Source organism: Microtus ochrogaster, chromosome 6 (assembly GCF_000317375.1).
Source record: "Microtus ochrogaster isolate Prairie Vole_2 chromosome 6, MicOch1.0, whole genome shotgun sequence".
NCBI classification, from domain to species: Eukaryota; Metazoa; Chordata; class Mammalia; order Rodentia; family Cricetidae; genus Microtus; species Microtus ochrogaster.
Genome location: NC_022013.1, coordinates 79,397,492 through 79,414,196, shown reverse-complemented (window position 1 = coordinate 79,414,196; position 16,705 = coordinate 79,397,492). Strand labels below are relative to the sequence as shown.

The 16,705-nt window shown below is 53.5% G+C and overlaps 1 protein-coding gene across 1 annotated transcript in view; it reads right to left on the bottom strand.

The window, feature by feature from the left end:
* Positions 1-649: 649 nt before the first annotated feature.
* Lamb3 (laminin subunit beta 3) overlaps positions 650-16,705 on the bottom strand; it is a 40,759-nt gene continuing 24,703 nt past the window's right edge. The window contains exons 9-22 of the mRNA XM_026779990.1: positions 16,149-16,337; positions 14,458-14,613; positions 13,733-13,929; positions 13,263-13,374; positions 11,879-12,257; positions 10,038-10,198; positions 9,734-9,951; positions 9,339-9,536; positions 8,883-9,027; positions 5,350-5,557; positions 4,835-4,976; positions 4,312-4,488; positions 3,479-3,632; positions 650-1,144 (exon numbers count right to left, since the gene is read on the bottom strand). Of these exons, the coding sequence (XP_026635791.1) occupies positions 1,008-1,144; positions 3,479-3,632; positions 4,312-4,488; positions 4,835-4,976; positions 5,350-5,557; positions 8,883-9,027; positions 9,339-9,536; positions 9,734-9,951; positions 10,038-10,198; positions 11,879-12,257; positions 13,263-13,374; positions 13,733-13,929; positions 14,458-14,613; positions 16,149-16,337 (2,573 nt within the window). The 3' untranslated portion in view covers positions 650-1,007. The remainder of the gene's footprint in view (positions 1,145-3,478; positions 3,633-4,311; positions 4,489-4,834; positions 4,977-5,349; positions 5,558-8,882; positions 9,028-9,338; positions 9,537-9,733; positions 9,952-10,037; positions 10,199-11,878; positions 12,258-13,262; positions 13,375-13,732; positions 13,930-14,457; positions 14,614-16,148; positions 16,338-16,705) is intronic.

The following is a 16,705-nucleotide window of genomic DNA, read 5'->3' as shown; positions in this document are numbered from 1 at the left end:
CACCAAGGAAGACCACAGCAGGAGAGAGGCAGCTGCCTCCCTACATAAAGGGGGCAGAGGCATCAAAAAGTGGTCTCACCAGCGAAGCGAAAGCAGACAGGAAGCCAAAGCTAAAAAAGGTTTCCAGGAGCCAAGGATAAGAAACTGTGTGTCCTGGTGGCTGAAGAGTTCCAGGGAGCTGCCAAGCCTTAAGGGACACGGGGTACAATGAAAGCTATAGCATGCACAAGCTGCCCAGTGCCCTGGCTGCTTGTGATTAAAACCAAGAGAAAACATACCACCAGCTTGAGCGTCTGAATCTACATGACCAACTTCAAATGCCTTGCTCTCAGCGCTGGAAGCTGAGAGTCTCCGGGTCTGCTTTACCACCCCCACCCTTGGGCAATCTCAGGCCACAGACTGCCACCTAGAGTCTCCCCTCTCCTACGCTGCCTGGGTAAAGCAGAGGACACTGAGGTAGTCGAAACAGATGGACACCAGTCCTGAGATGGATGAGCTCAATCTGCCTGAGTCCGGGGCCAACTGAGCTAGACTGGGTAATCAGAGCAAGCCACAGGACTGAGTTCACAGGAACCTCAACAGGAGGCAGGAAAGGTGACAGAGGTTACTTAATACAGACTCAGATCATTTTCTTCTTCAGTTTCCAGGCTCTTGTTCAAAGATTTTTTTAATTGGGCTTTGTATTTGTATCACTCTGTGTAGTTTTTGTGTTGATCCCAATTTCTACCACAGTGGAGGGCAGGAGTAGGTGTGGGGGGCACACTGTACAGCCGAGCTGTAACTTCAGCTGTGATAGCATCCCCACCCACCCACACACACCATCTCTCCTTTAAATGTGGTCTTGTAAGCACCGGCTCAATGGCAGTCAGATACCCAGCAGCAGCACACCCAGGGTGACCAGACGAGGCTATCAATGGTATCAAAGTGTCCTAGGGCTAGGAAACACTCCCCCGCCCAGCGTGCCCTTCCAAGGCAGAGGGGAATGTGTCTGAAGCTGGGGCTTCAGGTCACTTGCAGGTGGCATAGTAGAGCACACGCCCATTGATGTAACTGCGGATCTGCTCCACGCGCTTCTCCAGCCCCGACAGGTCTGCGGAGCGTAGCATGATGGCCTGACTCCCGCGAAGCAGCTCTGACTCCATGTCTGAGGCAGATGGAACAGCCATGGGGAAGAATCAGAAGTTGAGACACTAAAGGACTCCCAGTCTGTCCTTCCCCTCCCCCAACTGGGAGGCAGCAAGGACAAGGGTCTCCGCTAAGCCGTCAACTACTGAAGCAGACCGTTCTCAATTATGATCTGCTCCTCCAGCCCCATCCCATGCAAAACCTGGCAGGACCAGGCCTTCTCTCTCCGTCTTCCCTTTATCTGACCCTCTCCTCCATCCAGGCTCCTGGTTATTCCAAGGTGATGAAAGACTGTATTGCCCCCAAGATTAACAACCCCAGTAGGGCAAGCAGTCCTCAATCCTACCAATGGATGCTGGAAAAAGCTGGCCAGGCGACTTGGGTCTTTCTTTGCTTTTTTGCCCTATAGTATCACTCCAGGAAAATGTTCTGCTCCCCATCCCCAGGGCGTTCATGTACCATCCCCAGGTAAGACACGCCGAAGTTCTCTCACGTGACCCAGGCAGCCCCGCCTCACACTGGAATCCCCGCTACTCTACTGTGACAGCCTGGGCTTTGCCGGGGGTAGGGAGGGAGTGTGACCTGCCTCACAGGGTAGCATTGAGCAGCACTGGCTATGTCAGAAGTCACCTTCTCACGAAGCCCAAATCTGACCACTTCTTGCTTCTACCTATGTAGAGGAATCATGTGTATGGCATTTCTTGGACACACCGGTCCCACCATCACATCTATAGGTCTGTCAGTATCTTACTGAAGATGGGGTAGCCCTCACCATCCCCAACGGGGGCAGCAGCATTGGCCCTGGGCTGATATGCAGCCAGTGAACCTCCACGTGGAATTGCAGGCTGATAGACACTGGAAACACCTATAAGGTTAAACATCCACTGTTCCGTTCCTTGCTCCCCACACCCCAGTCCCAGAGGATCCCATGAAGGTGAATCCTAAGTAGGTAAAGTCCTGCTCCCATGCTGTGTGCTGAGCAGACAGTCATTCTGCTGTCACCCTTCAGCTGTTGCCTCCCGTTGGTTCAGATGCCCAATGTTTGTTCAGTCTTCGGCAGTGAGCAAGACACTGCTGACTTAAAACAACTCAACGGTGACTCAGAACTCTTGAGTCTCTTTCAGGTGAGGAACAGCTTGCTCTTGCCACCACTTACCAGTTACAAAGTACTTCCGGTGACATAAGCCACGCATAGAGGCGTTTCCACCAAAGCCGTGGTTTAGTGATAGAGACCCAAACAGTGGACCTGCTTACATAATTTCCTTCTTACGTCATTTCCAGCTCACCCACCATTTTAGATCTGGGTGGTGATTCTGTTTCCTGGTGTATTATCTGCTATCTTCAGATATGATAAACAAATTGTTATCTGTGGACACAGTATTGCTAGACAAGGCCAGGACAAGTGCTGAACCAACCTCCAGCTCTCCTTTGGGGTTTGTGGCCACGCCTCTCAGCAATTCCCCATAAACTCACCAAACTAATCTTTTCTATACTGTTCATCTGGTTATAAATGAGATTTTGCCAACCATTTTTATTGAAATCCAGAGGAATAATGTGTATGTCATTTCCTGGACACACCGGTGGGTCCCACCATCATATCTACAGATTGTCAGGTTCCTAGGAATGTCCCCTTTCTACGGCTATTATTGCTATGTCTCCACGTTCCAAACCCTCCAATGGCCTTAGATGGTTCACTGCTGAGTCGGTATCTGCCCTCATTATCGGGGCAGCAAGGAGCCATGCTACTGCCCCCTTCAGATTCCTCCCTCTCCTTCAGGGTGACTGTCACATGCTCAGAACGCTCCTCTTCCTTCTCATGGCCATCCTCCTGAGGTCCTTCATTGTCCCCTAGCCTCTCCTAGGCCTGAGCCTCCTTCCTCAGATCTTACCTCTCTGAACATCTCTCTCTGGCATTGATTGTCCTCTGAGCCCCTAGAGATCTGTGTCCTCATCACTGACCCGTGTGTGACTGTATAGCAAAGCCTGTGTTTTGAGGAGCAAAGACCCCAGCTGGACTGTGAGTTTCTCCGGGACCGGGCCATGTAACCGGCACCTCACTGCATTCCTGCAGTCTTGTAGCTGTACAACATGCTCAGGGCGTCTTAACTGGTCACATTTCCTTAGCGTTGCTGGCTTGGTTCCAATGGAATGAGTTTTGGGAGACACAGATGGGATGGGCCAGTGAGATGGCTTTGTGGGTAAAGGCGACCACCACCATGCCTGACAACCTGAACTTGACAAGCAACGTCTGCAAGCTGCCCTTTGACCTCCACAGATATGCTACGGCACATGTGGACTCCCACAACTGCACACACGTAAACTATAATTTAAAAAGTCCCTGGGTCATGCTCACCTTCCATTTTGTCCATCATCTCCATGGTCTCCCCAAACAACTCCTCTGCCTCTGTCTTGATGCTCAGGATTCGACTGCCTTGCTCACCCAGCATGGGACTCTGCCCCAGCCGGTCCTTCAACTCTGTATACCTTTGCTTGAGTCTCTCGAAGCCCTGGAAAGGTAGGTCATTCCCAAATCCTAAATGCCAGTGGCTAACTGGCATTGCCCAAATCAGCTCACAGCCTCCTGGTATCCCCCAAGGGTTGGGTTTGCCTGAACTGCTCTACCTCTGAGCCCCAAGGGATGTCTTAACACTTTGTCTTTTCCTTCCATTGTGCCACAACCCACCATACTTGCCAGGCAGAAAATGGCAGGTTAATACCAAAGTACGTTGACAACTTGGTCACTAGACCAGGATTGCAAATGCCCATATTCCTGCCCTGGGTAAAGCAAGTGGTATACCTGATACCCCAAAAGGACTCTTCGATCTTCTTTGTCCTGATTCTAACTAGCATGGTGGCCAGGGTGTCTGTCCAAGCCATGGACGTCTGACCATGGTGGAGACTTGGGATACAAGCTCCAGAGTGGATATCAAGAGGACTACTTTATAGATGAACTTGGAGCTGGGCACAAGCCACTGTCTCATTTGTAAATGTGTCTAGGATGGCTCTCATGTCCCGCCCAGCTACCCAGAGGAGCAGGGGTAGAATTCAGACTCAGGCTGTGTTTGGGGTCCATGCTGAACCATTCTGGCTCTGTCCTGTGTGGTTTTATAGAAGGTGCAGTAACCTTCCTGCTCAGGAGTCCAGCTCTGGTTCCCCATCCCTGGGACAACTCTGCCCTCTTTGTACCTCCTGGGCACTCATTGCCTGCTTGCTGGCACCCTCTGCAAGCTTCTGGGCCCGCATTGCCTGTGCCTGCTCCTGCTGGGCCTGGTGGCGGAGCTTCTCCATCCGTGCCCAAAATCCACTCATCTGCTCCTTCATGCCCCTCACCAGCCTTTCAGCTGGCACCAGGACCTGTTGGACCTTCGGGAAAAGATAGAGGAATCGGGGTTAGTGTTGGGCCTCACAGGCATCAAGGGACCTCGTTTTCCTAGCTTGTCTCTCGCTCTTCAGGGAGCAGAGTCTTCCTGACCACAATGCTTTGACTCTAAGCTACCTTGCCCAGTGATACTCAGGTTTTCCCCTTTTCCAGCTCCACTGACTTCATCCCCAATGCAGCTCAGAGCCCATCCCTGCTTTTGCATCCTGGTCAGGTGAGACAAATCTGCAGCTCAAAGCCCAGCAAGTGTATCTAACTAGGTGGCACCTAACCAGCTCACATTCTAGCACCTTCTTGTACCTAAATGTTTCGTTACCTCTAAAGTCTTACCTCAGCAACCCTTTCCTGGATGAGCCGAAGAGAGCGGCCAGTGCCCTGCATAGTGTCCTGAGCTTCCTGCAGAGCCATGGTCCCCTGCCGAAGGTTCCCAACCACATCATCAACCTGGCCTTCCACAGCTTGGGCTCGGCTTCTGAGTAAAGGAAGGGGAAAGGGAATGAGTGGGCACCAAATGAGCGAGTATGATCTTGGTCCACACCAGTCCTGGAGAACATGGCTCTTAGGCAGACAAGGGAAAGCATTGGCTCTCTCCCCACAGGACCCACCCAGAGACAGCTGAGTATGACAGTGATTCCCACAGCACTCTGTGTGACACGAGCTCCCTGTGTGAAGTACTAAGTCAAGTGAACGAAATGTACCCTGGACCCTGCAGATAGCCTAGCTTCCCTGGCGTGGTAAGCCCCCTCCCCATGCTACAGCCCCTGTACCCCCTCTCCCAGCCACAAGGTTGGGGAGTAAACATGGACCCAGTTCCATTAGGAAGGCACTGGGGCCAGTGGCCATACCTGGCTTTCTCAGCCTCAGCCTGGAGCCTGCGGGCCCGTGCGATGTCCTGCTTGGTTTGGGACAGCACCAGATCCACATTGGGGAGCCTGGCAGCAATGGCCTGGATCTCTTTCATCTTGCGAAGCACTGTGGCTGAGTCTGTGGGCAGCCAGAGCGCCAGGACAGCTTCACTGACCTCTTGGATGGTGGCTGCGTCTGTGTCAGGGTCTGGAAGACAGCCAACCAAACCATCAGATTAGAGGCCCCTCCAGGCTGGGTAGCACCCCTGGGGGATGTCTGCTATAGTCCTACTCCTGGAAAAACCCAGGCACCTTTCTCTGGTGCTGGTGCTGCTGCTGCTGGTGTCAGGGTGTTTCCGGGACGCTATAGGATTCCTGTCCTGTGTACTGCCGAGAGGAGGAGGGATGTGGGCACAGCTGTGGCAGCTAAGTGTCTGGTGCCACAGGAAGCTGTGGGCTTGCAGGAGGAGGTGGTGCCAAGCAGCTGGTGCGGAACAATGCCAGCAGCACATTCATAATCAGCTCCAAATTAGGAGAGAGCGGCCAGGAATTGGAGCTGCTTCCTTGGCAGTAAGACCCCTCCCCTTCCCTGCCCCCCCTCTTCAGGCCCAAGTACTCATGTTCACAAAGGCAGAAAAGGATTACCAAGTTTTTCCCTGATCCTAGCCATGGAATCCAGAACCAGCATTCGCCGTGACCCCACCCCCATGGAAACGCTTGTCTTCCTGGTTTGGCTCCCTTCTCCTGCTTCAGTGTGAACCCCTGAGGACAGAGACTGGGTTTTTGTCCATTCATGTCCCCAGATCCCCAGCTCAGGCCTTCGAAGGGACTTTGCATTTGAGGAGTAACCGAAAAGGCACTTGCTCTTCACTGTTCCTGCCTCTTGGGTTCAGTCTCCTGACCTGTGACATGTTTTGAAAGACCTACACACACACACACACACACACAACACACACACACCCTGGGCTGTGACATGTCACCAACAGTTAGCCAGAGTTTTTACAAAGAGTCTCAGAGAGACCCAAGACACAAGTACAAAAATGACACCTTCTCATCTCTCGGCTGCTTCTGCAGATATCACTCTGGAAAGATGTGTCCACTCGACCAGATAGTATAGCCTGGCCTGAACTCCTCTAGGGTTCTGGGACTTCTCTTCACAGGCAGCAGGCGACATAGGTCCTATCCCGTCCCTGCCCTTCCTCTCACCAGGAGGAAGGGCCTTCTTGAGAGAAAGGAGATGAGATGCTCCAGGTTATGCAGCAAGACGCTCAAGGTCCTGGGAGCTCACGATGCAGCCCTGGTCATTTAACTAAGCCTTCCCACCTCACGCGCAGCTCCATGGGGCTCTACTCTAGACACGCTGCCCCTTCCTGGAGCCCTGGTCATTTAACTAGCCTTCCCACCTCACGCGCAGCTCCATGGGGATCTACTCTAGACACACTGCCCCTTCCTGGAGCCCAATCTTGTTCTCCAAATGGGGCTGAATGGACACCTTTCCCAGAAAGCCTCCGGCCAAGATCATAGCCCCAGCCAGCGTAGGTGCTTCCTATGCTTTTCACGATGGCGGCAGCAGCATGCATGACTGGGTGTACAATCCGCTCAGTCATAATGTTCTGAGGCAGAGGGGTCTCAGTAAACATCGGCATGCACAGCCCAGGCAGTGGGGGCGAAGATCCTGTCAGACTCTACCCCAGCCCTTGTGGGACTCAAAATGTAGTGGGAATGAGGGACATATAAAAGATAAATCATAACCCAGTGTGACCTGCAGGGTGTGCACTGGGCCAGCAACGGGGAAGCACCTCCTTCAGGACCAGGGAGGCTTCCTGAAGGGTTGGGAAACCTGAGAGGCATCTTAGAGGAGAAATTAGTCAGGTCAGAAGAGGCAATGGAAGGGAGAGAATACAGAGAGGGGGAAAACATCAAAAGTAAGGAGGCACTTTTGGGTGTGTATGTGTGTGCACCATGAGTGTGTGTGTGTGTGTGCCCGCATGTGCTTGTGTGTGCACCACCTACAGCTGGATACCTTCTGGCAAGTCACCTCTCTGTGCATTCCTCACATGAGAATTGGAGATAATAGCAGTACTTAGCTAGGGTGACCCGGGTTAAGGGATGTGATACAAAGTCCCTCAAACACCGCCTGTACTTAGGAACTGCTCCATAAATCCCGCCTGAGAACTTCCTCAATTCCACCTGAAGGGCTAACAAAGGCAACACTCCTCCTTCATCCACGGGCCTCCCACTCTCTCCTGCGGCGGCAGCAGCTGGGATTGGCACCCCCTACCATGGGTCTGCAGACTAGAATCCACCAAGTGGCGGTTATGAGAACTCTCAGGGGTCCCACCCACAGCCAAGCCTCTCTCAGACCCATGCCCCCTCTGCCCCTGAACTCATCACAGGCCCTGATCTGAGGTGCAGCCTGGCTGAGAAGGGGGAGGAACCTGGAAGCTCCCACCTGCTCCCAGGAGCAGAGCCCAAGCTTCACAGAGAAGTCAGCCCCTCCCAGCCTGAGCAGGACCTGCTCAAGCCCCAAACCTTGGTTACCCTTTTGTCCTTCTGTGCCAGGGACCTTACCCCTGCACTCCCATAACACACTTCCCAGTGGTTCCTCCTGCTTAAGTCACGGGGCCTCTGTCGACCCCTCCCGGGCTTGAGTCAGGCTTGCATCCACCCACAGCTCCTGCATGGCGGGCTGTCTGCACTCAGGAGACAGCTTTGGCCTATTTGGGGTAAAACCACTGCAGTAGTGCCGTGAGCCACCACTGCTGTGCCCGGCCCTTAGCTCATATCAACCAGGCTTCCAGCCAAGCAAAGTCCTGGCAGGGACCCGAGAGCTAATAATACACTCCAGAGGCCCCTTTCATGTGTCAAAGCACATTTTGCAGCAGTTACTCAGTTCTTGGGGGAAAACTTGTAGAATACTACCGACTCCGTTTTCAAGGGAAAGTTAAGGTCAAGAGAAACGGCTTGCCCGGAGTCGAGTTCCCTGAGTCCTAGCTCATCCCCTAGGCCACTGAAGAAAGGATCTGTCCCATCCACTCCTTCATTCCACCAATCTTATATATGTGCCCGAAGACCCATGAGCCAAGCAGGCATCCATCCTTGCTGTCCCAGAGGCACACACCGAATGGACTGTACAGCCATTCCTGAGCGGAGGGATACACAGACAGAGACCACAGAAGGCCTCTCTGGGGAGGTGACATTTAAAGCTGTAACCTTGGAGCCGTTTATCCCAGGCCAGCAAGGATCAGTGACAGACCCTCCAGTGGGCAAGGACCTGACAAAGTCAAAGTGGCACCTGGTAGAAGAGATGGACAGAGGTCAGGAAAGGAGCCCATGCTCATCTAAGAGCAAGGTGGGGAAGTTGGGGAAGGGGTGGAAGGCAAGAAAATCAATAGCCAAAGACCAGGCAAGAGATATGGTCGAGTCCGTGGACAGCAGGCATGGTAGGAAGGAGGTGGTGGACTAATGAGCTAGACATGGGCAGGAGGGGCTGAGGAGAGCCAGAATACTCGCAGAGATGAAAGTCAGCTCACCTGTGAGGAAGCCCCGCACCTGCTGGATGAGAAGCCGCGTGCGCTGCACGTCCTCTTCCATCTGCATGCGGCTGGTGCTCACCTGGGTCTCGAGGCGCTGGGCATCTGATTGAACCTTGGACGCTGCCTCCTCAGCTGCCCTAATCTGTTGAAACACGACGTGGGTCAGAAAAAGGACAACCCCCAACGAGCCTCTTGGCAGCTCCCAAGGAATCTATGGGGCATCCTCTCCCTTGGGACCTGCAACCAGCCCAGTTTGCAAATGATATTTATGGAGGACTTTAAGAGAAAGCTCAAGAGAGTAGCTCCAAATTCTATCTTACAGTTGCTGGGGGGCATAGACAAATCTCTTTAAGATCTCTGGGCTTTGCTCTCCTGACTGTCAAGTGTGAATTCCGAATCGCCCAAGGGACTCCACCCTCTCTGCCTCTTGCTCCCATCCTTTGTGGTACCTACCATCTGCCTGGTCTGCTGGAGCTGGGCGTTAAAGCCCCGTAGCTGCTCGGCTACCTGCCCTGCCATATGGAAGGCCCCTCTGGCTCTGGGCAAGGCTCCCATGCAGCGAGAACCACAGGCTGTGCCATTGTCATGGGGGCACAGCTCTCCAGGGCACGATCCCGGGGTGCACGGTGTCTGCCTAGAGCTGCCACAGAGCTGTAGAGAGATGAGGGTGTCAAAGAAGCCACACCACAACCACTCCCATCCCACACGAAACAGCCACACATCTCCATGGCAACCAGGACCATGTTTCCTTGGCAACCCCTGAGTGCACAGTACAGACATAGGGTCAGGACGAGTGGGGTAGGATCTGAATGGGACAGATGAGGACATGGGCTCTCATTCCCAGTCACCTTGTTGGCAGTGAATGTCAAGTCGGGCAACGAAGCCATCTCCAAACGCAGGGCCACGAGTTGGGCTCCTCCAGCTCCTCCTCCCCCAGACTGAATCTCCAGCCCTTCTACCTCCATGTGACTGTCCCTCAGCTGGCTCAGCAGGCTGGAACTGTCGGACACCTGCTGTGCAGCCCGGGAGGACTGCTCGTAAGCGGTGGTCAGCATACGGAAGGCTCCTGAGGAAAAGGAAAATAGAGGGGCTGGAGGCCTTGGGTAGGGGCCTTTCTCCCTAGGGAAGAGTAGCCCATGCCCCTGTCCTCACCTGAAGGGTCTGCACTGCTTAGCTTCTCAAATTGCTCCTTCTTGCTCTGATATATCAGGAGGAGGCGATTGAAGCTTCTGTCCAGATTCCCCAGGTCTCCCGAGAAGGACTCCATCTCCCCCTCTAAGGGAAGGTCCAGAGGCAGGCCCTGGAGAGTCCGCCTGAGACAGAAGGATATTTGCTGAAATATAGGGAGACGCTGTACCTGAGCCAGGAGGAGCAGACTGCATGGGGAAGGACCTTCCACCAGGGAATGAGAGAGGACAATCCATATGCTACTGAGAATTCTGCCCAGCAGAGGCTCCAACAACCTAGAGTCCCGGCATAGCTGACCCCATCTCTCTGCAGGTGACTTTAAATGTCCTCTCTCTCTTTCTCCTTAGCTTCTGTCAGTCTAACATCGGGATCTACCTCCATTTCCCGGCTGTTCCTGGCTTCCCTGAAGAGAGACACCCTGCTGGCTCCCTTGGCTCCCCAGGCTGATTTCAGTTTTTACCTTATGTTTGGGCTGGTTCCCATTCTCTCCTCTGTAGCCCAACTTTCCCCATGGAGCTCCAACCCCATTGCACACTCACTGGCCATTCCTATCTGACAGAGGCTTGGGGTGTCACTCTAGGCCCTGAGTCCTAAGTTTGGGGGCCACTGTCTTCATGCTTCCTGCCCTCTGCTACACCACCATGCTGCCCCCCACCCCATCCTACACATCTCTACCACACAACCTTGTCCAGGCACAGCATACCCTTCAGGGCCTACCAAGACACAACACATTCCTATGTTGATCACCTGTGGACTGGCCACCTAATTCTGAGACTTAGGTCATATAGCCCTTCCCCTGTGCAGGCTACCATGGCCTCCGCTGCGAGAATCTTAGCTAACATACCCCGTGTAGCATGTTCCTGCTTACAGGACAATACCTTAGCCCTTGGCATGTGAAGACCATGTCTTGATATTTTAATAACCCTTGTGCAATACCTGTATCCTATTGGGCACTCAAAAGCCTATTTGGAAGGACTGGGGAGAGATGGTCTAGTGAATAAGAATGTCTGTTCTACAAGAATAAAGACCTGAGTTCAAATCTCCAGTACACACATTAAAAGCTAGACCTCAATAAAGCAGGGAACTTCTGAGTCAGTGGGAGACCCTGTCTCAAGGCAGTCAGTCAGTCATACAGTGACAGCAGGAGAACCCAATATTCTGCTCTGGCCTCTGTACACGCGTGCAGCTGCACACTCGTGAGCACGTATCCACACCCAAACGTGGAATGAATGAAATGAGCAAGTTCCGACAAGCTGTAGCTCATCCATTGGTTCCCCAACCCCCACACTGCCAAGGATGTCGTAACACCTCCCCATGGGTAACAGAGCCTTTTATTCTTTTTGGGCTTGGCACTATCCCTCCACCAATGCTCAGGGAATACAAGCTAATTATAGAAGCTTCAGAACCTCAGTTCCCAAAGAAGGCGCCTCTGCTGGTAGGAGGGGGTGTGGGTGGGACTGCTTTCATTCTAAAGGCAAATTCAGAGATATTTTTAGTGGCCCTGCCTCTTGGGTGCCCTCTGCCAAGGTGACTAAGCCAGGGCTGACGATCCCACTGACAGTCCAGGCTCAGGAAGAACGCTGGACTCAGGCTCTGGATCTGTGTCTGTACAGCTCATCACGTCTTTGCCCGTCTCCACATCTGTAGAATGGAATCAACACCACACTCCACATCCACAGACCTGCCCTGGCAGCTAAGAGAAGGGATGCATAAAAATGCCCTGTGGACCAGAATGGCCCAGTGTAGCCCTCACCCAAATCCACTGGCATGATCCCTCCAGCAGCTTGTCGGAGAAAAGGACCTACCTGATAGACAAGATGGCGTTTGCCACCTGAGCCATTTCCTGCTCTGTGACAGAGGTGCCCCCCAGGATCTGTCTGATCTGCTCGATCTTGCTCTTGGCATCTAGCAACCGAGAGGCCAGGCCTTGGTCTTCCCGACCTGTCCCTGTCCACAGGCCTTCAGTAGCATTATGGAGACCACCGAGGCGCCGAGCCTGCTCCTGGAGGTCCACGTCATAGGTCTGGAAGCAGGAGTGGCAGGCCACACATACTGGGTAGCGGTCACAGTAGCCTCTCTTGCACTGGTCACAACGGGGCCCAGTTATGCCAGGACGGCAGAGGCAGCGGCCTGAGGATTTGTCACAGCCAGGACCCTCGGTTCCTCTGAAGTCGCAGTCACAGGCTAGGGCGGGAGAATTGACACTTAGAGGCTGGGGTCAGGGAAAGGAAGGAGCCTGGTGAGGATGAAGCCGCGACAGTGACTGACGGAAAGCTTGTCATCAGCACTCATGGCAGGCCAGGCATGTTCTCGGTCACGCATCCACATGCGTGTGAACCCATTGGACCAGCACACCATTGTGCATTCTGTTTAGGAGGCAACCAAGGCACGCAAGGTCTCAGAACACTGTATCTCCTCCTTAAGAGGAAGAGTGTGAAAGGGGGGCACCTTGCTCAGCCCCTGCAAGGCAGAGCTGAGATCAATGCTGGCCCTTAGACTCTAGTCCCACGCCATGACTGATATATAAGTCCTCCAGGAAAACACTCCAGTGTAGTGGGAGGCCGCTTGCTGGTTCCCGGCTGCTCAGCCGTGGAAATGATCACACAGAAACTGTATTAATTAAATCACTGCTTGGCCTATTAGCTCTAACTTCTTATTGGTTAACTTTTACATCTTAATTTAACCCATTTCCATTATTTTATATTTTACCACGAGGCTTGTGGCCTACAGGTCAGGTTCTGGCGTTTCTGTCTCTGGCAGCGGCTCCATGACTTCTCTCTGACTCTGCCTTCTTCCTCCCAGCATTCAATTTAGTTTTCCCCACCTAGCTAAGTTCTGCCCTGCTATAGGTCCAAAGCAGTTTCTTTATTCATAAATGGTAATCACAGCATACAGAGGGGAATACCATATCACTCTAGTCCTCCTCATGATCTATTTTCTCCACTGCTGCTGGCCAAGGCTCTCAGGGAGTGGGAGCAAGGACACTTGCCCTCCATCCTCGCGTGTGAGGACCACCTTAGTTAACCTGATCCAGGCACTGGGAGGCCAGACAGTCTTCAAGGGAAGATGCTCAACAGAGTTGCCCTGGTCATCAGTACAGAAGGTCCAATCATATCAGTGCCCTTCACCAAGCACCCCTTATCCTGCCCCTCTACCTGCCTGCTACCTGACCATGCAATAAGCACGCACCTCGGCACCCCGTAGCTACATCTCCGTGGGTCCGGTCAGAACATTGACGGATAGCTGCAGAGTTGCATGTCAGGCCACCAAACCCTTCCCGACAAGGACACTGCCCTGTAAACTGAAAAAAAAAAATGCCATGGCAGACCCATCCAGTTGCTTCCTGGCCTTCCTACTAGGTACTGTGCCCAAGATCCTTGCTCTGCAGATCTGGGTGTTCCCCAAAACTAGGGCTCCTACTGAAAGACAACCCAAAGTCAAGTCCCAGCACTGAGCTGCGACAGCGCGGGGAACAAGCCTGGCCCAAGGCTGAGAACCACAGAGGGAGGGACATCTGGTGGCCTCCCCCAAGGGGAAAGGGGACAGATGTAGCCTTGCCTGACTGTAGGGAGGCCAGAGAGCAGTGTAGGAGAGATGGAGACATTCCTAGGCAGGACCCCTCTGTGAATGAAGAGCCCATAGGCCAATGTTCCTCATACCTGGTTGCACTGTGGGCTGAGAGAATTGCGCGGGTCACAGTTACAGGGTTCGCAGCCCCTGCCACTGGCTAGCTTCCAGAAGGAAGGGGCACACTGGTCACATTTGGGGCCTACCACATTGGGCAGACACAAGCAGCGCCCACTTTCCTCCTCGCAAGGCATATCTCGCCGGGCACCTAGGATGCTGCAGTCACAGCCTGTGGGAGGGAGGGCTGATGAGTATAGACAGGTTCCCACAGATAGGCTGGCCCCAGAAAACATGCACCAGAGGGGCCCAACCCTGGAAAAGCACCTGTCCTGTGACTTACTTGAGAACATACCCTCAGGGACCCTTCCTACCAGGCTCTGTCTGGCCCTGCTTCTGGGGACGGTGTCCCAGACTCTCACTCTGTAGATAGAATCCAGGGCTAAACTGTGCAGGGCTGGTGCATCCCCCAGACGTTGAGCTCTGGTATGAGATCAGCCTGAAGTCACAGGGCCTGTCTTTGTGCATAGCTTGGCTGACTCATAAGGCCGCTGTGCCTTCCCAGACACCTGGCAGTTTGGCCCGCCCACCCTGGCAGGAACTGACTCAAACACACCTTCCATGCCAGGCCTGTGCTGCCACTTGCTGGAGGACGGTGGTGCAGCACACAGTGCCTGGAGTGGGCCTTCCTCTGAGGACACTCCAAGGACCTGTACAGCCTGCCTCATGCCCAACCACAGCCTCCCTGCCCTCTACTCACGGTGGCAGCCCTGGGGGTTGGCAAAGGTGAGTCCCGTGAAGCCAGGCTTGCAGAGGTCACAACGCTCTCCTTGCACATGCTCTTTGCACACGCACTGGCCTGTCAGTGGGTCACAAGGAGCTCCTGGCACTGCCCCATCTGGATCACACTCGCAGGCTGAGAAGCAGAAACAATGTCAGAGCTCAGAGAAGGTGCCAGGAGGGTCCACTCCAAACCCCCATTCTACCGCGGGCTTCCAGCCCCACGACCCTAGTCAAGCTTGGAACCCTTTGTGCCTGGTTCCCCATCTGCCACGCGGAGGAAAAGAAATTGCTTCTGAGTCATAAAGGACTAGCACGGAGCAGGCAGGGCGGTGCTGACTCAGGTTAAGCACCACACTCTTGCTTCTGTGGTTATGGCTTCTTGAGGGCTACAATGTTGCAAACGCCGAGCAGGCGCCTTCACAGGCTGTAATGCCCAGTCCTCATGACAAGCTCAGCAGGCAGGAGTTGCCGTACAGATGAGGGAACCAGTGCTTGAAGAGGTCAACATTCCAGAGACTAAACTGGGAGCAGGAAAGCAGGGGCAGATTCCGGTCTGTCCTGCTCTCCAGACACGAAAGTCAGCAAGCAGCTGCCTACTCCCGCCTCCTTCACGCCTCTCAGAACTCAAGGATCCTTTGTCCTGAAGGTTTTTTCCTGATCAAGTTGGTCTTAAGCGCCTGTTCTATCCTGTTCTCTTCTCTTAGGTCAGTGGTTCTCAACCTACGGGTCACAACCTCTGTGGGTCGGAAGAGTCTAATGACTCTTTCACGGGGATCACATATCAGATAGCCTGCGTATCGGATATTTTACATTATGATTCATAACAGTAGCAAAATCACAGTTATGAAGTAGCAACGAAGATAATTTTGTGGTCGGGGGTCACCACAGCATGAGGAACTGTATTAAAGGGTCACGGCATTAGGAAGGTTGAGAACCACTGTCCTAGGTTAATCTGGTGGCCTGGTGGACGTGTTAAGCCATTCCACTCATTTATTAAGTCAACAAACACTCAGTCATAGTGATATGCCAGTCATTGTGTGGGGGCCAGAGGATAAAATCTCATAGCTAGGCAGTGGTGGCGCACGCCTTTAATCCCTGTACTCAGGAGGCAGAGGCAGGCAGATCCTTGTGAGTTTCAAGGACAGCCTGGTCTACAGAACAAGTTCTAGGACAGCCAAGGCTACACTAAGAAATCCTGCCTGGAAAAACCAAAACCAAGAAAAAAAAAAAGGTATAATTTCTTGATGGAGGAGGGAGGAATTTTCAAGACTGGAGAACGATATAATGTCTTCATGGAGGAGGGAGGAGTTCTCACACTGGAGAAACAGACAAACAAAAGTGCTGCCCATGACACCCCCAGCAGCATCACAGACACCATGCTTGCACCCCTCAGTTTCACAGTGTGTGTGTGCGTGGAAGCTGGACTTCCTGCTTTCTTCTCTGTGTGCCTCTGGAAAAAGCTGTGTACTGACCAGCAAGCTCATTGCTCGATTGGTCCAGAGCACAGAGAGAATAACTAACTTACTCAGTAGAGCCCAGTTAAAACAACCCCCCCCCAAGCCCTTCCTTAGGACCAAGGCTTCCTTGCTTCTCCATGCCCTCCGTGTCCCCAAGGACAAACTGGGGAGGACAAGTGGACGGCAGCCTGTCCCCAAAGCCACTACTCACGGATGCAGGTCTCTTGAATGGGAGCGCCAGGTCTTCTGTTCAAGAAATAGTGTAGCTGACAGCGCTCACAGTTCTTGCCCTCAGTGTGGTCCCGGCAGTTGTCACACACACCTCCGTGTGTCCCCTGGCTGGCAGCAAACACGGCTGGGTCGAAGTGGCAGGTCTCTGAGTGCCCGTTACAGTCACACCCTAGACGGGGAGATCCGAGGTTGACCCCGACCACCGTGGCAGGTGCCCACCTAGCACTATCGGCTCTGTGACATGCAGAGTGGGGAAGAGGGATCCAGTGTCAAAGGAGACCGGGGAAGAGCTGAACGAACAAGCACTCTGGCCCCCAGCACAGTCACAGACGGGTCCCTGACACTTTGGGATCCGCACAGATGAAGGTCCTGTATCCAAAGAACATTGGGTATAGGGATGTGATCACTGGAAGCCAGAGATGTCTGGCACAGAGCAAGGAGCCTGCAGGGGCCACGGGGGCTCTGGGAGCACATGGTTTCAGCAGGGACCAATGCCTGGCTCTTTCAGGGCTAACAGAAACGGATGGAGGTAGTGAG